General features: G+C 41.1%; 1 protein-coding gene across 1 annotated transcript in view; it reads right to left on the reverse strand.

The window, feature by feature from the left end:
- Positions 1–27,456, reverse strand: part of usp54b (ubiquitin specific peptidase 54b) — a 180,581-nt gene that overhangs the window by 34,922 nt on the left and 118,203 nt on the right. Inside the window, exons 10-16 of the mRNA XM_055149922.1 lie at positions 21,227–21,416; positions 16,982–17,164; positions 10,758–10,822; positions 10,549–10,649; positions 6,601–6,939; positions 4,572–4,696; positions 2,503–2,661 (exon numbers count right to left, since the gene is read on the reverse strand). Coding sequence (XP_055005897.1) covers positions 2,503–2,661; positions 4,572–4,696; positions 6,601–6,939; positions 10,549–10,649; positions 10,758–10,822; positions 16,982–17,164; positions 21,227–21,416 — 1,162 coding nt within the window. The remainder of the gene's footprint in view (positions 1–2,502; positions 2,662–4,571; positions 4,697–6,600; positions 6,940–10,548; positions 10,650–10,757; positions 10,823–16,981; positions 17,165–21,226; positions 21,417–27,456) is intronic.

A 27,456-nucleotide genomic window follows, 5' to 3' on the forward strand; every position in this document is an offset into this window, starting at 1 on the left:
TAACTTCACCCACACTTTATGCTCAAATTTAAAATTGAAAGCATGTATGAATAGTTCTGAATGGCGACTAAATGAAGGACTTGGGGTGGTAGACAGTGAGTTGATGAATAAATGAAGAAGAGTGTGGACAGAAGCAGATGGACGGACAGAGGGATGGAGGGACGGAGGGACGGACGAGACAAGGTCAAAACCACAGCAGAAGTCAACACCAGCCGCAGAGTTAAAGTGCACATGACAGGTTAGACCACTCAGTTCACTAAAACTATGTTTTATGTTTAAAACTAGTGATTAGTGAACTGGGACTTTTTACAGAAACAAAACCACATGGCTAATTTGCATAAACTCAAAACAGCTCGCTCCTTGTGTTTCTGATGCAGCTTCTGTCGGACTAAAGGACACGACTCAGTGGAATATGAGTGTTCTTTCTGTGACAGAGGGGTGTTCTGCTGATGGTGAGTCTGTTCTGTGCTTCTGTCGCGTTGGAGATGGTTCATGTTAAACTTTTCAGAGATTATACGTCTGCAGGTCGTACACACAGACCGTTTATATGAATGGACATATATTCTAGCCTCTTAGTGTGTTGGCGGTGAATTACTTCGCGGCGCAAAGACCAACATCAGTGTATCAGTGTTTTCAGGAGTCCACACAGTGCTGGATCAGATCTGTACTCGGATGAATTGGTGGGAGCTGGCGGCACCAGATGGTTCCGTCTCTGGAGCCGTTTTTAATCGGATAAGTATGGTTGAACACTGCATCCACAACGAAAACGACTCGAATATGTACTAGTGTGGACGGGGCCTCAGACAGAGCAGTGCCTACAGTTGGCACCACACCCCCAGGGAACGTTGATGACATCAGCTGCAAAGTATCAACAGAGCAATTCCTGTACTTTTCTTTCACAACTTTTCTAAATATTTACCACAAAACAAAAAAAAAAATCAACCAAAGTAATAATTATAAGACCTGAAAACCTGTCATGTGCACTTTAAAACCGTCCAAAATCAACCCAATAACAGCTCGTGTCCAGTGTCCAATTGCAAAGTCACAGATCTGCAGCGTTTTGATATTTTCTGAGCGAAACCTGATCTGGAAACTCAAACCGTTTTGCTAAATAAACAAAAGCTCCGATGCCCTCAGACTGTACTGGAAATAACCTTTGCTTATGTCACTGTGGGAGCGGCCAAAAGGGAAGAAGACGATGTCAAAATAAGAGTCTAGTCACCAGGGTTAAAACAGAATACAACTCCGCTTTTTGGCAAAAAATTGGCAAAAATATCTGTTAAAACTCACTAAGTTTACATGCAGGTCAAAGAACTGAATAAACACAACTGGGGAGCTACGAGACGTTCAGTTGCGTCTCATAATTTGGCATCAGCACAAAAATTTTGAAGCTATAATTGCTAAAAAAGCAGCTATCATACGTATAAAAACAGTTTTGGCAGGCATACTTAAGTGACATCGCATTTACTTTGATAATTTGATCTTTAAATTTCAGTTTCCGAGTTTACAAGTGTTTGATAAATCGGTTTAAATTTGGGTTGTTTAGTTAAAAGGGATGGGACGAGACACAGTTTCCAGGACATGAAACGAGATACGAGATTTCAACACAATTCCTAAATATTTCCAATTTTGGCTTGACAATTTTCTAATTATTTGATTTCATATTTTTGTTTTTGTTCTTGTGCTGCTTTTTGGAACTGTAAGAGAAGTAACTCAGCAAATATTAAAGTTTTTTCGCCCAATCCAAATGTAAACACTTGCGAAAAAAATCTCACAAGATAATTTTTATCATTTGTGCACGATTTTGTGGCGTTTTGTCTCACGAGGTCTTATACCATCGCTACTAGTAAGTGTTTTTTCCTGGCGTGCATGTAAAATTAGTGCCCGTAAAAAAAGGCTCCAACGATCTGAAAGTGAAACATTTTAGACACTCAGAGTTTGTGCTTGGATCCACCACTGTACATGTAAATCTTGTGTACAATTTCGTTAATATCCAACTTAAAACTAAAAACCTCAATCAGCAATTTGCTATGTGATCAAAAATTCAAAATCCTGTACATGTAATAAAATAATATTGGCAAATATTGGCATGAAGTTAGAAGAAACTGGGTATAGTGTTCTCTGTTAACTAAACAAACTAATAATGACAATATTTAGGCCATAAAGCTGCATCAAATAAACCTACATTAACATTAAAATAAAAATGATGAATATAATAAATAAATAATACAATAAAATTTGAACCTAAAATAAAATAAATAATAATAAATACATTTGATTAAATTAAAACATATCAAAACCCCTCCCTCTTCTACACATGTAAGAAAATTCAAACAGTGACACATTTACACAACATTTCTGATTACAAAACTACATCTACTAACTAATACAAAAGCATAAGTAATATGTTTTGTCAATATCCCCCACATTTTTACCATAGTTTGTCCCGTACACACATATTAAAGATGTAAACGTGTGTGTGTGTTTGTGTGTGTGTGTTACCCTGGTGCTGTAGCTGGTCCAGGTCCAGGTACTTGCTGGGTTTGGGGTTGAATCCCCGAGCGGCTTCTCTCTCTGCTTCTCTGCGTCTCTGCTGCTCCTGCTGCCGCGCCCGCCTCACGACCTCCTCCTGCAGTTCATCCAGCTCACTGCGCCCTGGGCCTGAGACACAAACACAGGTGAAGCTCCTCTGCGGTTTTAAAGATTCACTGTGTAACCTTTGAATGTGCTGACTCAGTACCTGTGTTGGTGGTGTGTGTTCAGTACCTGTGCTGGTGGTGTGTGTGTGTTCAGTACCTGTGCTGGTGGTGTGTGTGTGTTCAGTACCTGTGCTGGTGTGTGTGTGTGTTCAGTACCTGTGTTGGTGGTGTGTGTGTGTGTTTCAGTACCTGTGCTGGTGGTGTGTGTGTGTTCAGTACCTGTGCTGGTGGTGTGTGTGTGTTCAGTACCTGTGTTGGTGGTGTGTTTGTGTGTTCAGTACCTGTGCTGGTGGTGTGTGTTCAGTACCTGTGCTGCTGGTGTGTGTGTGTCCAGTACCTGTGCTGGTGGTGTGTGTGTGTTCAGTACCTGTGCTGGTGTGTGTGTGTTCAGTACCTGTGCTGGTGGTGTGTTTGTGTGTTCAGTACCTGTGTTGGTGGGTTGTGTGTTCAGTACCTGTGTTGGTGGTGTGTTTGTGTGTTCAGTACCTGTGCTGGTGGTGTGTGTGTGTGTTCAGTACCTGTGCTGGTGGTGTGTGTGTGTTCAGTACCTGTGTGGTGTGGTGTGTGTGTGTTTCAGTACCTGTGCTGGTGGTGTGTGTGTGTTCAGTACCTGTGCTGGTGGTGTGTGTGTGTTCAGTACCTGTGTGGTGTGTGTTTGTGTGTTCAGTACCTGTGCTGGTGGTGTGTTTGTGTGTTCAGTACCTGTGCTGGTGGTGTGTGTGTGTGTTCAGTACCTGTGCTGGTGGTGTGTTTGTGTGTCAGTACCTGTGTTGGTGTGTGTGTGTGTGTTCAGTACTTGTGCTGGTGGTGTGTGTGTGTGTTCAGTACCTGTGCTGGTGGTGTGTTTGTGTGTTCAGTACCTGTGTGGTGGTGTGTGTTCTACTGTGCTGGTGTGTGTGTGTGTTCAGTACCTGTGCTGGTGGTGTGTGTGTGTTCAGTACCTGTGCTGGTGGTGTGTTTGTGTGTTCAGTACCTGTGCTGGTGGTGTGTTTGTGTGTTCAGTACCTGTGCTGGTGGTGTGTGTGTGTTCAGTACCTGTGCTGGTGGTGTGTGTGTGTTCAGTACCTGTGCTGGTGGTGTGTGTTCAGTACCTGTGTTGGTGGTGTGTGTGTGTGTTCAGTACCTGTGCTGGTGGTGTGTGTGTGTTCAGTACCTGTGCTGGTGTGTGTGTGTGTGTTCAGTACCTGTGCTGGTGTGTGTGTGTTCAGTACCTGTGTTGGTGGTGTGTGTTCAGTACCTGTGCTGGTGGTGTGTGTGTGTTCAGTACTTGTGCTGGTGTGTGTGTGTGTTCAGTACCTGTGCTGGTGGTGTGTGTGTGTTCAGTACCTGTGTGGTGTGTGTGTGTGTTCAGTACCTGTGCTGGTGGTGTGTTTGTGTGTTCAGTACCTGTGCTGTGGTGTGTGTGTGTTCAGTACCTGTGCTGGTGGTGTGTGTGTGTTCAGTACCTGTGCTGTGTGTGTGTGGTGGTGTGTGTGTGTTCAGTACCTGTGCTGGTGGTGTGTGTTCAGTACCTGTGTGTGTGTGTGTGTGTTGTGTGTGTGTGTGTTCAGTACCTGTGCTGGTGGTGTGTGTGTGTTCAGTACCTGTGCTGGTGGTGTGTGTTCAGTACCTGTGCTGGTGGTGTGTGTGTGTTCAGTACCTCTGCTGGTGGTGTGTGTGTTCAGTACCTGTGTTGGTGGTGTGTGTGTGTTCAGTACCTGTGCTGGTGGTGTGTGTGTGTGTTCAGTACCTGTGCTGGTGGTGTGTGTGTTCAGTACCTGTGTGGTGGTGTGTGTTCAGTACCTGTGCTGGTGGTGTGTGTGTGTTCAGTACCTGTGCTGGTGGTGTGTGTGTGTTCAGTACCTGTGCTGGTGGTGTGTGTGTGTTCAGTACCTGTGTGGGGCAGTGCGCTGCCGTCTCGAGGCGACTCTTGTAAAATGGCGCCGCTGCTTTTGGACTTTGGCACCGATCTCCACGAAGGTCCAGACATGAGAGCGCGCTTCTGCTGACCCACCTCCCTGTCACGACCAACAGGAAACACACAGACATTTAAGCTCTTTCATATAAACCCCACAATTCTATTATTAATAATAATTAATACTACTTTGCTTATATTTATCAGAATTAGTAACCTGTAGGGATGTAATGATATTCAAATCTCTCGGTACGATATTACCACGATATCCATCTCACGGTATGATATTTATTGTGATATTTTGAAGAGGCTGATATAATTGTAGATAAGACACTTTTTTGTTTTTACAACACCTTGACAGGATTTTGGTGTGAATTATTTCCATCATAATCCCAAGAATTCAAGTAAAAACATGTTTCTTCATGTTGTCTGCGCTGAAATGAATCATGGGATATGTTAGTTTTTTGATGTTCATAAACTGTTGCTACTATAAAACCATGAATTTAAGCAAAAGAACTTGTGATTCGATATATTGTGACAGTCCACGATATTATTGTGAGACTTTTGACGAAACGATATCACAATATTTTGGTTATTGTTACATCCCTAGTACCACACTAATGCCAGATGGATATGTTTGTCACTCTGAAGTGAGTTCTACACATTTTAATCCGGAACAGCTCTCACTGGAAGCGAGTGCGAAAAGCAGAAATGTCATAATGAATACTTGATTCAGATTGGTTAAAGCATCACAACAGCAGAACAAGACAAGGATTCAAAAGCACATAGCGTTTGTTTTGGTTCACAGTGCTGATATATGATTGATCTAAACCCCCGATGACAAGGGACCAATCACAACATGGAGCCAGTCCACATGGATTCTCAGGAACTCACTAATATCGTGAGAATATTCACGCTTAAAGGTTGTATAGAGGATTTTTTTAAGGGAAGAGAAATACAGTGACAGTCCTTGTGCGCATTCAGAATTACTGTTGAAGTTTCCTGTCTAGAAGTAATTCAGCGACCGACGCGTCAGTTTTTAGACCCTTCGTCTGCTTCGGTCGCGCCATCGCTGGACGAGATCTCCAAGAATCACCTCAGTTTGGCTTTGCTCCTTTTCCTCTTCTCTTCTTCTTTCAGCGACCTCAAAAACGGACTTTCTTTTGCGGCGAACCGGTCGTGGATTCTCGTCCGCCGTCGCGACAAACTTTGTGCGAAATGCGAGGAAGCGACAGTTCGAAAAATGCCTCTAAGAACCGCTGCGTAAACTACGTAATCCCCGCGCTCCGACGAGTCAGTTATACTAGGGAGTTTGATTGACAACCCAACAGCCAATAGAAAATGAGGGAGCCTCGTTTTCTATTGGCTGATGTTTATCTGGCCTCAACACGTCCACAGTTGATAGATTTTTTTTTTTTTTTTTTGGTCATCATAATTAAAAAGCTGCTGCGTCTCTGTAATGGTATTTTAATCTTTCACTGACAGTTTGAAACTAAAAAAAATCCTCCATACAACCTTTAAGTCACAAACCAGGACATTTGAAAAGACACAATTACAACTTCCCACATCCAGTTTTCCTCATCTACATGTCATTGTAGTGTTCCTTTATGTTCGGCTAATCAACAATTACAACCATACCTCAGTTTTTCTTCATTTCCCCACTGACACACGACTCCCAAGTGCATGATTCCAAACAGGACATACGTCTGCAGTCTTCATTTTACCGCTGATCACATTTCCTTCAGTGGGTTTGATCACAGGCAGTTGGCGATCCCAGTGTCGGAAACTACACCAGAAGCTGTCATTGCATGTTTCCAAACGTCTTCCTGGTTTGTGACGTAAGCGTTTATTGATCTAGCTGACGAGGTTAGCACAGAGTAGTATTATAACAAAATATGACCAATTAAATGTTCATAATATGGGCCCTTTAAATAACTATTTCCCAGCAGTACTGCAGTTTTAAAGTGAATGACGCACCGTGCAAAGTAAATCAAAGTTGCTTCTCACCGGTCGGGGCTGGTGCTGTTCCTCTCACTGCTCTCGTAGCCGCTCTCCATCCTCTGTATGAGGCGGGGCTGGTGGTCCGCTCCTCGGGGCAGGGGCGGAGCGGCCGGGGGTCCCATGGCCTCCTCCCTGCCCTCTGCCTCTGCCGCCCCCTGCTGCAGAGGAGGAGGGGGAGCAGGGCCGGGCACGGGAACGAAAGAGTCCTGGAGCTCTGGAGGTAGAGGGGGCACTGGCGGAGCGCTGTAGCCCACGCACGAGCCCTTCTGCCGGGTGAAGATGCTGTCGATGTTCAGGGCCTCTCTCCGGGGCCTCCAGGTCGGCCGGTAACGACTTCCAGAAGAACTGCACAAATTCAAAGTGAGGTTTAAATATTTGTTTTGGAAGTACAATTATGTATATTGTATTTCAATTTGAAGTGATAGTGTGTAACTTTCTGAAGTCGACTGCGTGATTCCATGGAAATAGAAACAGACAGAGTTTTATGCCATACTGTGGAAATTATATCCATATCTACAAACATACTATGGCTTTAAAGTGGAACTAAATTGAGTGCAATTGCAATTTCAAGGACTGTATTTTTCGGACTATAAGTGGCTCTGGAGTATAAGTCGCACCAGCCAAAAAATGCATAATGAAGAAAAACAAAACAAATATAAGTCGCACTTTTGGGGGAAATGTATTTTATAAAATCAGAGACCAGGAACCGATATTTCATCTTGAGCCTTAACCCTATTAACAATAGAACAGAGAAGAACAGACTGTTAACGTCACATATGAACAGTTCTTCAGATAATTATAACATAAACAACAGAACAGAACAAGTTTAACAAACTCTCCATCTCACTCCAAATCACTAAATCCATTCAATTCTTCATCCTCGGTGTCACTTCTGAGCAACTCCACGACCTCCGGAGGTAAACAGAGCGCTGCTTCCTCTTCTGTGTCGCTGTCGTCAGACTCAGCATCAGTTCCAGTTAGAATTATTCCGGCCTTTCTGAATCTCGACAGGATGGTTTCAGTGTCACTGAAGTCCAGACTTTATCGATCCATCCAGTGACTTCCAGGAAAGTTTTATGGTGCATCCTCCCGGTGTCAACAGTTTCTCACTCCAAAGTTTCTTTCTGCTGCTCGATTACCGTTTTCAGCTGCATATTTCACTACTTGCAGCTTGTAATCTCCACAGTATGATTTTCTTTTGGGGGGAATGTGTGTTCAGTCTTCTCAGTGTCTTTATAAGTTTGTTTAAATGTAAAATTTTCAGTGGTGCAGAAGTAATGGTGACTGGTCGAATGGCATGATACAGACATGACAGAGGCTCTTTCTGCAGGAGACATGAGCAGTAGAGCCAAGTGACAGTGGTACAGGAGGAACAGGAGCAGCAGATACTGACACACAAGACTAGAACATATACACATATATAAGTATCACAGGAGTACAAGTCGCAGGAAACTCCCAAACCATGAAAAAAGTGCGACCTATAGTCCAAAAAATATGGTACTTTTATTTGATATATTTATTGTTAGAGCAGTACAATTAATCACATGTTAATCACATTTTAAGAGAGTTTCAGTCATTTCTAGTCTTCAATGATCAACTTGGGTCTTTTAATTGAGAGATCTACAGCCAATCTTCTATCACACAGGTGTCAAACATAAGGCCCGGGGGCCGGATCTGGCCCTCCAAGACCTTTAATGTGGCCCTCGGCTGATTTTCTACTAAAATATTTTAATTATATTTTCTATTAAAATATTGGTAATTTTCTGCATCGCTGAGCATAACAGTGTCTCCAGCGTCTCTGTACGTGGCCCCTCCCACCAGAGCAGCACAAATGAAGACTTGTCTCTTTCCAAACGCTCTTAAAGGACGATCGTTTTGACTGTTGACCGTGACACCCTCATCAGAAAAATGTCCAACATGAGAAAAGTGGAGCCGAGTGCAGGATTTTCCAAGAAAAATTGACTTATTCCTATTTGCATACAAGTTCATGTTAAAACATTGTGTTGAAATTGCATTTTTCTTAAAGTTTCAGGTTGTTCATAATATTATAATATTTTGTAAAAGAAACAGTTCATCAGTTAAAAAATATTTCTGTAATAGATTTGTGTTTCTCTGCACAAATATTTGAACTTATTGCTGTTTTTAGGGTATATATGCCATGAGTTTTCTGATCCGGCCCCTTTGGGATCAAAGTAGGTTGGATTCGGCCCCCGGACCAAAATGAGTTTGACACCCCTGTTCTATCAGTACAAGAATGTAGTTAGGAGGAAGAAATCTGAGCTTTATTTTTGTTAAAAGTGCGTTGTGTAACTTTTCTTTTCTTTAACTTTTGTATGATATAAGACCTTTAATATCATCCATATACGTGTGCCCAGTTACCAGCGGGTTAGTTGTTCCATTCCCACTTCAAAACAAAACCACAATTCCACACTGCTATAACACTGCTACTCCTACCAGTGATAATCTTATACACACAGTAAATTACCCATGTTCGTGTACTTATATTGAAGAAAAATGTTCTTGAGAAATTGGACAAACATGCGCGTTGTTGAAATATTAAAGAGAGTATAATACAGGCTTTGCGTATGTCATAATTAACCTCTTAGCATGCATTACTAAAGCTGAACCCCATTCAATATGTATGAGGAAACTGTATGCAATATTAAAATTATAAACACGAGCAAATGACATCAATTATAAAATGAGATCTAGATCCCTCTGAGTGTAATTATAGCTAAGTGCACGTACGGGCTGCACAGAATGAGAAAACTTGCCTCGAGAATATTTAAATACGGCGTTTAGTTAATGTAAAGTGGGACTAAAACACAGAAACTCCACCCACAACCAACTATTTCAAACAGAGCTGCACCTGGAGGAGAAGACGAAGACAAGGGGCGGGGTTTGGAGATATAAGAACACTGTGATTGATCGAACATTTCAAACTCTGTCATCAGAAACATCTGTAATCAAGGAAGTCTTCTGTGATGTTATGTAGTACTGTATTTTTCAGACTATAGGTCGCAGTTTTTTCATGGTTTGGGAGTTTCCTGCGACTTATACTCCGGTGCAACTTATATATGTGTATATGTTCTAGTCTTGTGTGTGAGTATCTGCTGCTCCTGTTCTTCCTGTACCACTGTCACTTGGCTCTACTGCTCATGTCTCCTGCAGAAAGAGCCTCTGTTCTGTCTGTTTCATGTCATTCGACCAGTCACCATTACTTCTGTACCAACTGAAACAAACTTATGAAGACAATGGAGAAGAAATGCCCCCAAAAAGAAAATCATATTTTGCAGATTACAAGCTGCAAGCAGCTGAAAACGATAATTGAGCAACAGAAAGAAAGTTTGGAGTGAGAGAGAAACTTGTGACACTTGGAGGATGCACCATGAAACTTTCCTCAAGTCACCGGATGGATGGACAAAGCCTGGACTTCGGTGACACCGAAACCATCCTGTCGAGATTCAGAAAGGCCAGAATAATTCTAACTGGAACTGATGCTGAGTCTGACGACAGCGACACAGAAGAGGAAGCGGCGCTCTGTTTACCTCCAGAGGTCGTGGAGTTGCTCAGAAGTGACACCGAGGACGAAGAATTGAATGGATTTAGTGATTTGGAGTGAGATGGAGAGTTTGTTAAACTTGTTCTGTTCTGTTGTTTATGTTTTAGTTTATCTGAAGAACTGTTCATATGTGACATTAACAGTCTGTTGTTCTGTTCTATTGTTTTTACTAGAACATGACTTTTAAGATGAAATGTCGGTTCCTGGTCTCTGATTTTATAAAAATTAATTTCCCCCTAAAAGTGTGACTTATAGTCCAGTGAGACTTATATGTTTTTTTCTTCTTCATTACGGATTTTTTGGCTGATGTGACTTATACTCTGGAGCAACTAATAGTCCGAAAAATACCATAATAACATTTTAATTAAACAAAAATAAGAGCAGTGCAGTACCTGGACTTGCTCTCACTGCTGGTGCTGTCATCCTCCCAGTGCGGCCCCCCAGCCCCTCCCTCGCAGCCCCCGACTCCGGACGAGGAAGAGGAGGAGAGAGGGCGCGAGGAAGAGGAGGAGGAGAGAGGACGAGAGGAAGAGGAGGAGGAGAGCGGGCGAGAGGAGGACGAGGAAGAGGTGTTTGGTCTCCGCGAGGACAGCAGGTAGACCGCTGTCTCTTTGTACTCGCCCAGAGGAGGAGAGGGAGGCCGCCCCGGACCCTCCACCGCTGAGCCTGTAGGGGGCAGAGCAGAGCAACTGTGAGGCAAGGGGAATAAAACAGATCATGAGGGCAAAAGAAGACTTTATTTGAATGATATTGTTGAAAGCGTACAGTTTACTCTTTGTCCAGCAGCGCTTTCAAGTCCGTGTATCACTCGTTCATTAGTTTTTCAAAATAAAACCAGGAGGACTAAATCAGGACTGAACTAGGACTAAAACAGGACTAAACCAGAACTGAACCAGGACTGAGTGTTGGGACGGGCCCAGAGGGGAGGACCCATGGAGCCAAGCGCAGTTGTTGCCCGATCACGCTTTGCAGACACCCTCCACGGGCTCAGGATTCTCCCTCTCTCAAGTCCAAGATTAGTCCTAGTTTAGTTCTGGTGTAGTCCTGGTTTAGACTTGGTTTAGTCCTGGTTCAGTCTTGGTTCAGTCCATATGCGGCGCAAAAGTCCGGCATCGCAGTTTAAGGGGAAACGGCCATTATCCTTTTTTTTTTTTTTTCAATTATTCATTTAAACACACAATCGAAAACTGCAAAAAAATTATCGTTATCTGTTTTTTTCATGTTGGTTTTGGAGACAAATAATGAAGAAAATAGTTGTTTTTTCGTTTTCTTATTTTTGGTTTTATTTTGAAAAACAAATGAACGAATGATACACGGATCCAGTTTGTTTTTGTGCAATAAAAATATGATTCCAAACCTTCTTGAGGAAAAAAAACTTAACTATACTGGTATTAATAATGTGTAGATATTGGCATAGAAAAAGCAAAAAAAAAAAGTTCAAAACTAAGAAATAAAATACATATCACATTTAAAAAACTCATACTGCACAGAGACACAATCATAAAAACAATATAACTAAATGAATGTCCGGTTTAATCTCACAATCCAACCCGCAGTTCTACCATGAGCCTGTAGGGGGCAGAGCAGATGCTGTGGGTTTCAATAGTGTCATAGTATTTGAAACCGGTCTTGGTCTCGAGACGGCCTTGAGACAGTTTTTTTGTGGTGTGGGTTTCGTCTCGGTGTTGTCTCGGTCTTAAAAGCACTTGGACTGTGTCTTGTCTTGGTCTTGAAGGTGCTTGGACTCGATCTAGTCTCAGTCTTGAAGTCACTTGGTCTTGTTTTGGTTTTAATGGCGCTTGGACTTGATCTTGAGGGCACTTGGAATCGGTCTGGTCTCGGTCTTGAAGGCATTTAGACCTGGTCTGGTCTTCGTCTTGAAGGCCCTTGGACTTGGTCTTGTCTCAGTCCTGAAGGCATTTGGACTCAAATTTGTCTCGATCTTGAAGGCATTTGGACTCTGTCTTGTCTCGATCTTGAAGGTGTTTGGACTCTGTCTTGTCTCGGTCTTGAAGGCGCGTGGACTCTGTCTTGTCTCGATCTTGAAGGCGTTTGGACTCTGTCTTGTCTCGATCTTGAAGGAGTTTGGACTTGGTCTTGTCTAAATCTTGAAAGTGCTTGAACTGGGTCTTGTCTGAGTCTTGAGGTCGGACCCTCGACAAGTGATAAAATGGAGATAGATTTCTAAAAACATTGACATATATACACCAAAATAACTGTAAAATAGAAATAAATGTCTAAAATGATCTGGATGGGCCTTGGTCCTGGTCTTGTCTTAGTCTCGGGCCTTTAAAAAGTCTTGGTCTTGTCTCGGTCTCAACCCTTAGAGGTCTTGATCTTGTCAGACTGGTCTTGATTAATGTGGTCTTAACTAAAACACTTAGTTTGTCTTAGTTTAGGTCTCGTCTTGTCCTGGTTTAGTCCAAGTTTATTTCCGGTATTTCCCGCATTTGCATGATCCGTTTTCAATCAACTTTACACTTGAGTTGGTCTTACCTACTTTGGTTCTAGTTCAGTCCTGGTTTAGTCTTCGTTTTGGTCCTGGTTTAGCCCTAGTTTATAATCCTGACATAGTCCGCAGTCCTCACAGACACATTTTTTGAACAACGTGAAATAACAAGGCAAAAATGCTCCAAGATCGTTTACAAATGAAGCATAATAACTTTAAATGTCATATAAAAGTATTAAAAGCATTTGGAGAGAAGCCGTTAAACCAGGTGCAGCTGCCCATTACTGTAAGACACACCAGTATTTTAAAAGCAAATATTTGCAGAGGTAGTACTGCATAGGGGCTTTTATTTATCCCTTTGGGGGCAATTAGACAGCGGGCAGCGGTGCAGATGAATAGGAGATAGACCACTAACGAGGAGAGGGGTGGACCTGACGAGGAGGAGGGCGCTGCAGGAGGAAGAGGAAGAGGGAAAAGAGAGGGTACAGAAGTGGAAGAGGAGGGTATAGAGGAGGAAGAGGAGGGAAAAGAGGAAAAAGAGAGAGTACAGAGGAGGAAAAGGAGGGAAACGAGATGGTACGGAGGAGGAAAAAGCGGAAGCAGAGAGGTACAGAGGAGAAAGTGGAGGAAAAAAGAGGAAAAAGAGAGGGTACAGAGGAGGAAGAGGAGGGAAAAGAGAGGGTACAGAGGAAGAAAAAGAGGAAATAGAGAAGGTACAGAGGAGGGAAAAGGAGGGAAAAGAGAGGAGGAAGGACGAAGAGGTGTAGATAAGGTAGAGGAAGAAGAGGAGGGTACAGAGGAGGGAAAAAGAGGTAGACATGAAAGAGGAGGAAGGAGGAAGCGATGTAGATGAGGTAGAGGAAGAAGAGGAGGGTACAGAGGAGGAAGAGGAGGAAGGAAGGAGAAAGCGGAGGGTACAGAGGAGGAAGAGGAGGTAGAGAAGGACGAGGAGGAAGGCGGAAGAGGTGTAGATGAGGTAGAGGAAGAAGCGGAGGGTACAGAGGAGGAAGAGAAGTGTAAAGGAGAAAGGCAAGGGTACAGAGGAGGAAGAGGAGGTAAAAGAGGAAAAAGAGAGAGTACAGAGGAGGGAAAAGAGGAAAAAGAGAGGGTACGGAGGAGGAAAAAGCGGAAGGGAGGGTACAGAGGAGAAAGTGGAGGAAAAAAGAGGAAAAAGAGAGGGTACAGAGGAAGAAAAAGAGGAAAAACAGAGGGTACATAAGAGGAAGAGGAAGGAAAAAGAGGAAATAGAGAAGGTACAGAGGAGGGAAAAGGAGGGAAAAGAGAGGAGGAAGGACGAAGAGGTGTAGATAAGGTAGAGGAAGAAGAGGAGGGTACAGAGGAGGAAGAGAAGTGTAGAGGAGAAAAGAGAGGGTACAGAGGAGGAAGAGGAGGAAAAGAGAGGGTACAGAGGAGGAAAAAAGAGGTAGACATGAAAGAGGAGGAAGGAGGAAGCGATGTAGATGAGGTAGAGGAAGAAGCGGAGGGTACAGAGGAGGAGAGGAGGAAGGAAGGAGAAAGCGGAGGGTACAGAGGAGGAGGAGAGGAGGTAGAGAAGGACGAGGAGGAAGGCGGAAGAGGTGTAGATGAGGTAGAGGAAGAAGCGGAGGGTACAGAGGAGGAAGAGAAGTGTAAAGGAGAAAGGCAAGGGTACAGAGGAGGAGGTGAAGGAGGATGTAAAGTAGGAAGAGGAGGATGAAGGAGGCAGAGGAGGGAGAAGAGGAAGAGAAGGGTAAAGAAGGAGTGTAGGAGGTAGAGGAGGGAAAAGGGGAAGGAGAGGAGATAGAGAAGAGTAGAGGAGGAAGAGGAGAGTAAAGAGGAAATGTAGAGGAGGAGGAGAGGAGGAGGAAGGAGGAGGAAGGAGAGGAAGAGGAGGAGGAGGAAGGAGAGGAAGAGGAGGAGAGGAAGGAGAGGAAGAGGAGGAGGAGGAAGGAGAGAGGCTGCAGAAAGTTGGACATCGACTTTTGCTTGTTCACCACCAACAAGTGCCGCAGCGTATTCCCCTGGCTCACTGCGGCCGAGGAGCTGCTAAAGTGGTTACTGTAAATGAATGCAATAACTCTGCATTTGGGTTCAATGCAGCAAAACCCACAGAGGTGTGAACACTACAGAACCACAGAACCACAGAGGTGTGAACACTACAGAGTGTGAACACTACAGAACCACAGAACCACAGAGGTGTGAACACTACAGAACCACAGAGTGTGTACAGAACACACTACAGAACCACAGAACCACAGAGGTGTGAACACTACAGAACCCACAGAACCACAGAGGTGTGAACACTACAGAACCACAGAGGTGTGAACAGTACAGAACCCACAGAACCACAGAGGTGTGAACACTACAGAACCCACAGAACCACAGAGGTGTGAACAGTACAGAACCACAGAACCACAGAGGTGTGAACACTACAGAACCACAGAGGTGTGAACAGTACAGAACCACAGAACCACAGAGGTGTGAACACTACAGAACCCACAGAACCACAGAGGTGTGAACAGTACAGAACCCACAGAACCACAGAGGTGTGAACACTACAGAACCCACAGAGAACCACAGAGGTGTGACAGAACACAGTACAGAACGAACCACAGAACCACAGAGGTGAACACTACAGAACACTACAGAACCCACAAAATCACAGAGGTGTGAACACTACGTAACTACAGAACCCACAGATTGTGTGAACAGTACAGAACCACAGAACACAGAGGTGTGAACAGAACAGTACAGAACCACAGAACCACAGAGGTGTGACAACAGAACTACAGAACCACAGAGGTGTGAACACTACAGAACCACAGAACCACAGAGGTGTGAACACTACAGAACCCACAGAACCACAGAGGTGTGAACAGTACAGAACCTACAGAACCTACAGAGGTGTGAACGTTACCATGGCCTAGTGGCATCAACTGCGTATTTCCATGGAGTTAATAAAGTTTAATGTGACAGCATTCAGAGAACTCTCCACCAGAAAAGTTACACGGTGCACCTTTAAAGTTCCATATGATTTCTCAAAAAACAACTCTGTCCAACCTCATCAAAACAACAAATCATGAAGAGCACATTTTGTGATCGAAACATTGGCGAGAATATTGACCATTTCAGTCCATGTTAGATACTCATGCACGTGAACTGTACAGTAAAAGTGAAAAATGCACAGTGCACAGAGACGAACAATGTCCCAAAGCTTTCTTTAAATCTAGGAAAACGTTGCCGCAAAAGCCTTTGTCAGATCATTTCTTTCTTTGGAGCGAGACAGAACATGCTTTCACTTTAAAGTTGCTGCTGCCTGCATCTACACCTCTGCAACGACTCTGGTGTGTGTTTTCAGTTTCATTTGATGTTTACTGCACATGTCATTCTCAAATCTTTCACATTCAGTAGATCCAAAGAAAGTATTTAAAGTACTACCAGATCTAAACCAGGGCTAAAACAGAACTACACCACAATTACTGACCCGACATTAAAGAGACTGTACGTAAGATTTTGATTTTAAATTTCAAAAACCTGAGGTAAACAAATAAACACAGCTTTTACTGATAACAATTCTAATGTGGTTTTATTCTAAATTACAAAAACACCTACAGCACCTAAACCCCAGCACCTGCATCATGAGTCAGCGCTAGTGCAGCCTCTACAGCTCGGTGAATGAATTGGTCTCTCTGTACTGATATATTTGTATGTGTGTCCTCCGTTTTCAGACATAGGATATCGCTTTCGTGTCCTGAAAAACGTTTGTCTAGCTCTTGGAAATAAAGTAAGTTTTCATAATAAGCAGAAGTGTCCTGTCCAGGAGTAATTTGGCGACCAGTGTGTCAGTCTTTAGACCCTGCGTCTGCTTCAGTCGCGCCATCGCTGGAATGAATCTTCAAGAATCACTTAGTTTGGCTTCGCTGCTTTTCCCCTTGTCTTCTTCTTTCAGCGACCTCAAAAACTGACTTTCTTTTGCGGCGAACTGCTCCTGGATTCTTGTCGCCATTGCAACAAACTTTGTGCGAACTGCGAGGAAGATATAGGTCAAAAAAAGCCGCTAAGAACTGTTCGTTGGTGAGTAAACAGCATCTGTGCGCTTGCGTCTGTGGACTGCGTGACAGGCGTACGTAAACCACGTACCGGCGGCGCGCAGGCAAGTCAATTACACTAGAAACGTAGGGAGATTGATTGACAGCCTGTCAGCTAACAGATAACGAGGCAGTGTCGTTATCTATTGGCAAATGTTTAGCCCCACCACGTCCAGAGTCGATGAATTTTTATTCTCTTTTTTTTGGTCATCATAATTACAAGGCTACTGCACCTCTATAATCTATCATTGACAATTTGAAACAAAAAAAATCCTCCATACAACCTTTAAGACAGTCCGGTCGGCCTACCTCCAATGTCCGGGCCCTGCGTGGTCGTCCCAGCCTGGTAGTTGCACACCACAGTGGCCTGAGAGTCGGTGGACAGGTGCGACCCGGGCGACAGGTGCAGAGGGCGGGTGCGAGACGTCCTGTGACTGCTGCTGTCTGTGGACGAGTCTGTGCGAGTGTCCGAGGAGATGGAGGGCTCACGACCTGGAGGAGACGAGGGGTTTACAGATGAGATATGTAGAGTGTATTGCATTTGAAAGACTTAAAAACACACAAAATAACTTCTTGTTTCATTATTGTTTAAATCTACATTACACTAAAGTCCCATCATGTGTCAAAAAACAAAAATATACAATAAAAGCATGTTTGCCTTTTATGACCAGGCTCGTATCTCCACAAACCTGACTCTTATTTGGGCTGCATCATGATTCATTTCCCTGGAATCATGCAGGTGATGTACCAGATCCAGAAAGTTACATGGTGTTGCTTTAAAGATTCACTGGGTAACTTTTGGTCTGACCCTTGCAGTTGATGTTACCAAGTCAAGATAGAGGAGCTGCAACCCTGCTCACAGCAAGAGCGTTTTTTCCTGCGACTTATACTCTGGTGCGACTTATATATTAAACATTTTCACCCTGACGAGAGCCACGAGAGGCTCTAGTCTTGTGTGTCAGTATCTGCTGCTCCTGTTCCTCCTGTACCACTGTCACTTGGCTCTGCTGCACATGTCTCCTGCAGAAAGAGCCTCTGTCCTGCTGCAAGTAGCGAAACATGCAGCAGAAAATGGTAATCGAACAGCAGAAAGAAAGTTTGGAGTGAGTGAGAAACTTGTGAGGGACTGGTGGAAAGCGGGGATGGAGAACACGACTTCAGGGGAACCAGGCGGGTGCACCATGTAACTTTCCTGAAGTCACCGGATGGATCGACAAAGCCTGAATTTCAGTGACACTGAAAAACCATCCTGTCTGGATTCAGAAAGGTCAGAATAATTCTAACTGGAACTGATGCTGAGTCTGACGACAGCGACACAGAAGAGGAAGCGGCGCTCTGTTTACTTCCGGAGGTCGTGGAGTTGCTCAAAAGTGACAGAGGATGAAGAATTGAATGGATTTAGTGATTTGAAGTGAGATAGAGAGTTTGTTAAACTTGTTCTGTTCTGTTGTTTATGTTATAGTCGAGTTTCATTGTTGACAAAAGCGCGTGTTGCATGCTGGGAATTATTTTGGTCGGCGGCAAGAAACACTAATTCAACATGACGGACAAAGTGAGAAAGCGATTTGACCAGAAATTGGTCATAAGCATCGATGGAGCCAAATCACCCTTTTCAACCCCTACAAAAGGTGGACCAAACCAAATTTCTGGTCAGAATCGCCAACTACCTGGACAAATATTCACTTCTTTGATATCCACAATGACTTGGTGGAAACTCCTGGGCCATTCACAGCAGAAAAGATGAAAACCTCCAAGAGTCTCGATGTGTTGTTGAACTTGTTGGAGTCCACGGTTTGTTAGGATCTTCTACGTTTGCTCTGCGGATGTTTGAAAGACGTTTAATTCACTGTTAGCGGTTCTTTTCACTCAGAATACGAAAAAGACATTTTCCTTCTTCCGTGCTTCTATTTGTGCATCCGATAATGCAGCAGGAATTTACCATTATCGGGGATAAATACAGGAGGTTACGCACTGTGTTTGACGCTATCCTGTTTCTTGCCTCTGACCAAAATATTTCCCATCATGCAACGCGGGCTTTTAATAACAATGACGTCAGCTGAAACTCGCCTATAGTTATTTGAAGAACTGTTCATATGTGACGTGAACAGTCTGTTGTTCTCTCTTCTATTGTTGTTACTAGAACTTGACTTTCAAGATGAAACATCGGTTCCTGGTCTCTGATTTTATAAAACAAATTTCCCCCAAAAAGCGCAACTTATATATGTTTTTTTCTTCTTCGTTACACATTTTTTGGTTGGTGCGACTTATACTCAGGGGTGACTTATAGTCCAAAAAATATGGTATCTTCAGCTGCTTGTGTGTTTATAAAACCGTGTCTTAAATTAATTCAAGTGGCTTCTGTAGCCTCCTTCAGAACAGCTCCTGATCTGCATAAACTTGACCAACAATTTATTTAACATACGGCAAAGACAAGGTCCATCGATCCAGCCCCAAACTGCACTCACACACTCCATCATTTAAACAGTGATTACGCACCAAAAACCCCTGATAATTCAATGTTTAGTACGACAACAAGCACATGAAACACAATCTTGAGTTAACAAATATGCCACTACAGCAAGTTTAATCCACACGTTTCAGAAATCCTCCTCTTGACTGAAGTTCTATGCATTTTATTTTTACCTTTTCTTACTTACATATCATCTGATTAAATAAGAAGGAAAAACTAGACATCAGCATTTTTTATTTTAAAATTTTTTTCAGTAGCAAACGGGGATGTAAATAAAAACAAACTATGCCACTTAAGGGTGTGCATTGCCTTGAGTATGACGATACAATAAATATCTTGATATGCATGTCACGATTCGATATATCCTGATATATCCCAAAACTAAAATATAGGACAATATATTACGATTTATCAATGAGTATTTCTATTAATACAGTCAACTGCACCATCACGAGAACACACTTGTATGAAATATAATTTATAAAAATGCTTAAATCATCAGAACAGTGAATGTAAATAATGGATTTTTGTGAAAAATATTATTTTAAAAAATCGATTCGGATGCACTTTGAATCGATTTGAGAATTGTGCGTTGAAGTATCACAATATGTCACTGAATAGATTTTTTTCTTACAACCCTAATGCCACTATAAAATTACATAAAGTTTTCAGAGCATTTTTTACAAACATGTCCCACTGCCAAATTGAGTATCAAAATTGGTTACATTTACAAATGTGATATCTTGGTTTAGAAGTTTGAATAAATGTCTTTATAATAAAATTGCACAAATATTAAAAAAAACATATTACACTGTTTTCTAATCTATGTTATGTCGGGCGTACACTGCGATATTTTTGATTGTTTCACTCAGTCCCAGCTCAAACTGTACGACCACATCTCAGAGTTTCAAAGTTCACAGCTCAAGATTCATGTTCTCACACTATACGGACTATTTCAACAGAGCCAAACCCTCACGAGAGGCGACTGGATTTCAAACAGGTTGGATATTCTTGTGACCTACGACTGCCGATCAGGAGCTGGTCATGAGGTATTAATCGGTTTTCGTTACCCCATGTATTCTGCTCTACAAAGCCAGACACTGTAACGTCATGTTTGGTCAAAAATTTGTGAATGTCATTTTGGGGGTATTTGTGACCTCATTTATCATGTGAATAAATACTGAGAGCCAATTTGATTGGTTTAACGAGAAAATATGACAACCGTAACATCCACAGCTTTGAAACTTTGAAGTTATTTTCCTCAGTTTCACACTCTGGAGAGTTAAGGTCTCTTGCCTTTGTAGGCCAAAACTTGTGCGACTGTTTTTAGGATCGGGCCAAGTGAAAAATCAGCTCAAAAACGGCCAAAAATCGCACAGTGTAAGTCCGGCATTATAGTGTTACTTCCTCATCACAAACAGACCTGGAGTTGTGTTTTGCTTCATTCACACGTTTGAGTCTTTATTATTATTTAGTCTTTATTATTAAGTCTTTATTATTAAGTCTTTATTATCATTATTATTATTATTATTGTCTAAATCTCCGATGCTCAAAATGCTCTGTTCTACGTTGTGATGTCACAAAGCAACAAAGCAGTTTTCAAGTTAACCGCTCCTTTTGCCTTTTTGTTTCATAAATGTTGACAATTCCAGAGCTGAGATTATTATCCAAATGATTCTAGTGAAGGTGTGTGGAGTTTAAAAACACAGTGGAGCACTTCCTGTATTATCACATGACATCATAAGGTGGGACAGAGTGTTTTGAGAGAAGAACTCAGCCTAAATATGCAGGTTTGTGTGTTAAACTTGTGTGAATGAAACAAAACACAACTCCAGGTCTGTTTGTGACGAAGAAACATAACATCGATCAGTGAATAGTGTAATAAGGGCCCTTTAATAATTATATCTTAGTTAAGTAGTTCTGACTAGTTAAGAGAGTTAGTTAAAACTTTTCTCACTTACACTCTATACCTGACTACACAACTGTACCGCTGCAAAGTACCTTCCAGTTTTCAGAAAAAGCGTGTACAAAAATAGCCCGAGGAGCCGGAGTCTAAAAGTGTAGCGCGGCGCCGTTCGCAGTACCTGAGTCTTCACTGTCGTATCCGGCCTTGGTGCTGACGTGGAGCTCCAGATGCGGGTTCGGGCTGAAGCAGGGGCTGGGGCTGTCCTGCAGTACCACCGGCGTCCCGCGGGGGTCAGCGTAGAGCAGCAGCAGAGGCTGGTAGTGGCCCTTTATGCAGCGAGACACGACGTCCTTCCACTTGGGCCCGATCTGGAGGAAGGATATTCAGACGGAAGTGTCAAACAATTAAAGACGCACTGTGTAACTTCTCGGCTGGGGTCTGTCACCTTCTTGTTTCTATGGATACGCCATTGCTCTGCCTGGAATGCTCCACAGTATGACATTAAACACTTTACATTTACTCAATTACAGGTGGTTTTATTGCTCAGAAATACCCAGAAAAACAACATTCTGACTGTGAGCGGGGGCGCCTCTCCACAGATCTGACCTGTGACTTGGTTAACGTTGGTCTCCATGAAGATAGGAAGGTTTAATGCCATACTGTGGAACATTCCAGACAAAGCAATAACATCTCGATGGAGAAAAGCATTTTCTGTTGTAACTTTTTCAACAGAAAAGTTTTACAGTGAACCTAGTGCCACCATTCAATTTCATTTCTGTCCAGCAACTAGGTCAGGAATTGGAATACACGCGACGATTTACGGAAATTGTAGACCGCGCACCGACCAATCAGTGAAGAGCTGTGAAGCCATGACGTCAAACTCAAGCGTCTGTCTGTGTCCCTTTTGTGGAACAGCACAACAGTAAACAAAGCGTCGAGATGGATGTAGACGAAGACAGACATTGTGTTGGTGACGATTCCCGAGATCGAGGATTTAAAGCCGGAAAAAATAGAATGTTTGTTAAATTTTATCAAGGTGAAAGACGTTATTGTCCTTCTTCCTAGGGAATTTGGCGCATTACATACGTCACGACCAAATAGCAGCGATTGGTTAAATAAAAAAAGTACCCGCATACCGTCAAGCGAACGAATCCTAATGCTGTGAGGTCAGACGGTTTCCACGGAGTGAAACCGGCTGATGAATCAAACTAACACAGTGCACCTTCGACAGTGAAAATAAACAGTTTTAGAGTTGTCACGATACTAAAATTTCAAACTTGATTTCGATACTAAAAGATTCAAGACTCAATAATGATTCTGATACCACAATGATAATAAAAACACTCTTTCTTTAGACAATGGAGCGTGATTTTCAACATTAAATCATAGTACATTCTTTTATATTCCCATGTGGTCTTATATTTGTGTAATCACTCAGTGGTCCATGGGTTTATACTGTGCTCTTATATTTGTTCTGATACAGCTCAAAATCATTCTAAAGCTTCAGGAAAGGTTCATTTCTGTCCTGTGGATGTGACTTTTTTAGTATCGATACCTGCTCAAATAAGGATCAAGTTTTGATGTTAGTTTTAGTGACGATTACTATCTGATTTTCAATACTTTTGACAACAACAGCTTGAAGGGACAGTCTGGAATTTTGGACATAGGACCTCATTTCCTAGTGATCCAGAGTGTTGGAGACGTGTGGAGACACTTTTTTAAATATTCCATCCAGTCCTTGTATTTACAGATGTCACTGGTGTTAGATTAGTGCATGTCAATGGTCATAGTTTATCCTGCCGCTAAAAACAGTCTTACCCACTCCACAAAACACCCGAAGAAAATCTATTTTTACACCAGACTGTCCGTGTGAATGTCTGTGTTGATAGAATAATGTTTGAAATAAAACTAACCTTTTGCGTCGCATGAATCGTCGCACGTTGAGGGACTATTTTCTCATATATCAGTCCGCCTCTGCCAAACTTTCTATCAGGAAGAACAACTCACTGCTGCTGCTCAGACATAAATCCTTCAAATGCAAGATTGGTTTTGCTTCTAAAATCATTCTACAGACACAGACATTTACATGGACTATATGTAATAATAGATTTTCTTCAGGTGTTTTGTGGAGTGGGTAAGACTGTTTTTAGCGGCAGGAAAACTATGACCATTGACATGCACTAGTCTAGCACCAGTGACCTCTGCAAATACAAGGACTGGATGGAATATTTAAAAAAGTGTCTCCACACGTCTCCAACACTCTGGATCACTAGGAAATGAGGCCCTATGTCCAAAATTACGGACTGTCCCTTTAAGGTTAAATGGCAAAATGTAAATAATTAAATGTTTAAATCACGTATGTTGTAGGGCGACAGTAGCTAAGTTGGTCAGATCCACTCACTCCTAAGTTGGTGACATTACTCCAGCTCCCACAGATGAATGTTGTTGTTGTGTCCCTGGGCAAGACACTTAACCCACCTCGCCCTGAGTGTCTGCGTACACTGGTGTATGAATCTGTGTGTCAGTTTCTTGCTGTAAAATGGTTTGAGTGCCTTGAAATTGGTAAAGCGCTGTATAAAACATATTGCCAAAAGTATCGAAAATCTGACACTAATCGATACTAAAACTAGTATCGAAACTAGATACTCATTTAAGCATTTAGTATCGATACTGGGGAAAAAACAAAACACATAACTGGATCAAATTTGACCTTTCCAGAGCAGCTTCATCTTGAGTTTTATCAGAACGAGTAAAAGACCACATGGTGTAATAAACAAATACTAAAATGCTGTGTTGAAAACTGCAATATTATCTTCAAAATTATCACTTGGTATCAAAATATCGGTATCGGGAATTGAGTATGGAGTCTAATCTTTAGTATCGAGTCTGAACTTTTAGTATCATAACAACACTATTTTACAGACTGTACACTTTAGAAACTTTAAGGCTCATTCGTGAGGAGGATATATCAAATGTTTTATAATAATAAGGTACGTTTATTTAAAGGTACACTGCGTAACTTTTCTGGTACAGGGCAGGGCGCGTCATAAGTAGGTAACGCAACCATCCCAAGTTACAAATCAGAACCAGATCAGTGGAGAAGCGACCTCACTCACAGTCAAAATCATGTTATTTAAGGTATTTTTGACCAATAAAAACAACCGTAATTGAAAATACTGTATAATAGAAACATATTTTACACTTTTAACAATTTATTTACTGTAGTTTTGTGTGTTAAAAGACCACAATACTGCATATTTATACGCTGTGCAAAGAAAAGTGTTAAACTTAACTAGAAAACTTCATTCTGACAGTGAGTGGGCTCGCCTCTCCACAGATTTGACTTGTAACTTGGTCTAGTGGCGCGCTTATTATTACAGAAATGGATATGTTTAATGCCGTACTGTGGACCACTCCAGGCAAAGTGATAATATCTCCATGGAAACGAGAAAAGCAAGTGGCAAATCCTCCACTAGAAAAGTTACACAGTGCATCTTTAAAATTAATAATAAAGTTTTGAAGATTTCTTTGGAAACATTGAACAAATTATCCAGATTTTCAGTCAGTTTCGTCAACATAAAAATACAGAAAAACTTAAATTAGCCATGATCGATGCAGAACAAACCCACAAAACAGCAGTATGATCTACATAAATGATATAAAATTAATTTAAAAAGACATACATTTGGGGAAAATACTGTAATAAATTTGTTTTTTACATTCTGGTGCAATGTAAACAGCGAAAAAACTTCGTGAGATCGTAAAGAGGTTTCACTTTTGTCGCAATTTTCAAAAACAAGGACAAAAATACAAAAGAAAAGCAGGTGGTGAACCCTGCCACTAGAAAAGTTACTTTATGCATCTTTAAAGTTAAGATAACATTTCAGAGCTGATGTCTACTTTTGAATATTTCTTCAGAAACACACTGAACAATTAATACAGAAAAAAATATACAAAAATAAATAAAAAAGACAAACAAAAAACGAAAACTTTGTGACAAAAGTGAAACCTCTCTACGGTCTCGCAATTTTCAAAAACAAGGACAAAACTAAAAACAGTGAACTGCATTAAAGGCAAAGTTATAACATCTCCATGGAGACGAGAAAAGCAGGTGCTGAACCCTCCACTAGAAAAGTTATTTTAACTTAAAAGATGCATAATGTAACATTTCAGAGCTGACGTCTACTTTTGGTGACTTCTTCGGGAACAAATTAAAAAAAATTTCATATTTTCAGTCAGTTTCGTCAACACAAAAATACAAAAAAACATGAATCAGCAGTGATCCACAAAAACAGCTGTATGATCTAAATAAATTATATAAAAATAAATTTTAAAAATACATAGATTTGGAGAAAATACTGTAAGATGAAAATGTTAAAGTCTTATAAGAATGTTTTGGTGCAATGTAAACAACAAAAAACTTGGCGAGACCGTAGAGAGGTTTCACTTTTGTCACAATTTTCAGAAAAGCAAATGGCGAACCCTCCACTAGAAAAGTTATATTATGCATCTTTAACGTTAATATAACATTTCAGAGCTGACGTCTACTTTTGGCGATTTTTTTCAGAAACAAATTAAATTATCCAGATTTTCAGTCAGTTTCATCAACACAAAAATCCAGTTAAACAAGAATTAGCAGTGATCCACAAAAAGCAACATGATCTAAATAAATGATATAAAAATAAATTAACAAGACATAAATTTGGGGGCTATACTGTAATACAAAAATGTTAAAGTCTTATAAGAACATTTTGGTGCAATGTAAACAACAAAAAAACTTTTGTGACAAAAGTGAAACCTTTCTACGATCTCACCATTTTTAAAAACAGAGCTGACGTCTACTTCCGAAGATTTCTTTGGAAACACGTGGAACAAATTATCCAGATTTTCAGTCAGTTTCGTCAACATAAAAATACAAAAAAACATGAATTAGCAGTGATCCACAAAAACAGCAACATGATCTAAACAAATGATATAAAAATAAATTTAAAAAGTACATAGATTTGGTGAAAATACTGTATTATGAAAATGTTAAAGTCTTATAAGAACATTTTGGTGCAATGTAAACAACAAAAAAACTTTTGCGACAAAAGTGAAACCTTTCTACGGTCATTTTTAAACATCTCAGAGCTGATGTCTCAAGATTTTCGGGCAGTTTCGTCAACACAAAAATACAGTAAAACACGAATTAACCGTGATCCACAAAATCAGCAGGATGATCTAAATAAATTATATAAAAATAAATAAAAAAGACAAATTTGGGGAATATACTGTTATAGAAAAATGTTTTGGTGCAATGTAAACAAAAAAAAAAAAAAACTTTGCGACTAAAGTGAAACCTTCTACGGCCTCGCCATTTTCAAAAACAAGGACAAAACTAAAAACAGTGGGGAAAAAAAAAAAATCAAATTCTATAGAAAAACATGTAAAATTAAGCACTAATGTAATAATAAGAAGCTTCAAAATCAATCCAAAAAAAAAAACACACAGTGAACTGCAAGAAAAGCAAGTGGTGAACCCTCCACTAGAAAAGTTACACAATGCATCTTTAAAGTTACTATAACATTTCAGAGCTGATGTCTAATTTTCTGGCCATTTCTTCGGAAACAAATTAAACAAATTATCCAGATTTTCAGTCAGTTTTTTCAACACAAAAATACAGAAAAATGATACAAAAATTTTAAAAAATGACATAAATTTGGGGAATATACTGTAATATGAAATGTTTTGGTGCAATGTAAACAACAAAAAAAACTTTGCGACAAAAGTGAAACCTCTCCACGGTCTCGCCATTTTCAAAAACAAGGACAAAACTAAAAACAGTGGGGAAAAAAAAAACAATTCTGTAGAAAAATGTGTAAAATTAAGCACTAATGTAATAATAAGAAGCTTCAAAATCAATCAATCAAAAGAAAAAAACAACACATAGTGAACTGCAAAAAAAGCAAGTGGTGAACCCTCCACTAGAAAAGTTACACAATGCATCTTTAAAGTTAATATAACATTTCAGAGCTGATGTCTACTTCTGGCCATTTCTTCGGAAACAAATTTAAACAAATTATCCAGATTTTCAGTCAGTTTTGTCAACACAAAAATACAGAAAAATCATACAAAAATTTAAAAAAAACTACATAAATTTGGGGAATATACTGTAACACGAAATGTTTTGGTGCAATGTAAACAAAACTTGTAAAATTAAGCACTAATGTAATAATTAGAAGCTTCAAAATCAATCAAAAACAGCTAAAATAAACAAACTCGCACGTCAGATCTGTACACAGCACATTAACCGGCGTAAACAAAACAAAATTAGACTTTCACTTTGTTAATTTCCGCAAAATCGTGCGTAAAAACAGCGAGTGTGTAAAGTCATTGCAGCGTTACCATCCTACAGCCTTCACAAATGTC

The sequence above is a fragment of the Boleophthalmus pectinirostris genome, unplaced genomic scaffold, assembly GCF_026225935.1.
Source record: "Boleophthalmus pectinirostris isolate CB_2022bp ecotype Guang Dong unplaced genomic scaffold, ASM2622593v1 HiC_scaffold_14, whole genome shotgun sequence".
In the NCBI taxonomy this organism is placed as follows: Eukaryota; Metazoa; Chordata; class Actinopteri; order Gobiiformes; family Gobiidae; genus Boleophthalmus; species Boleophthalmus pectinirostris.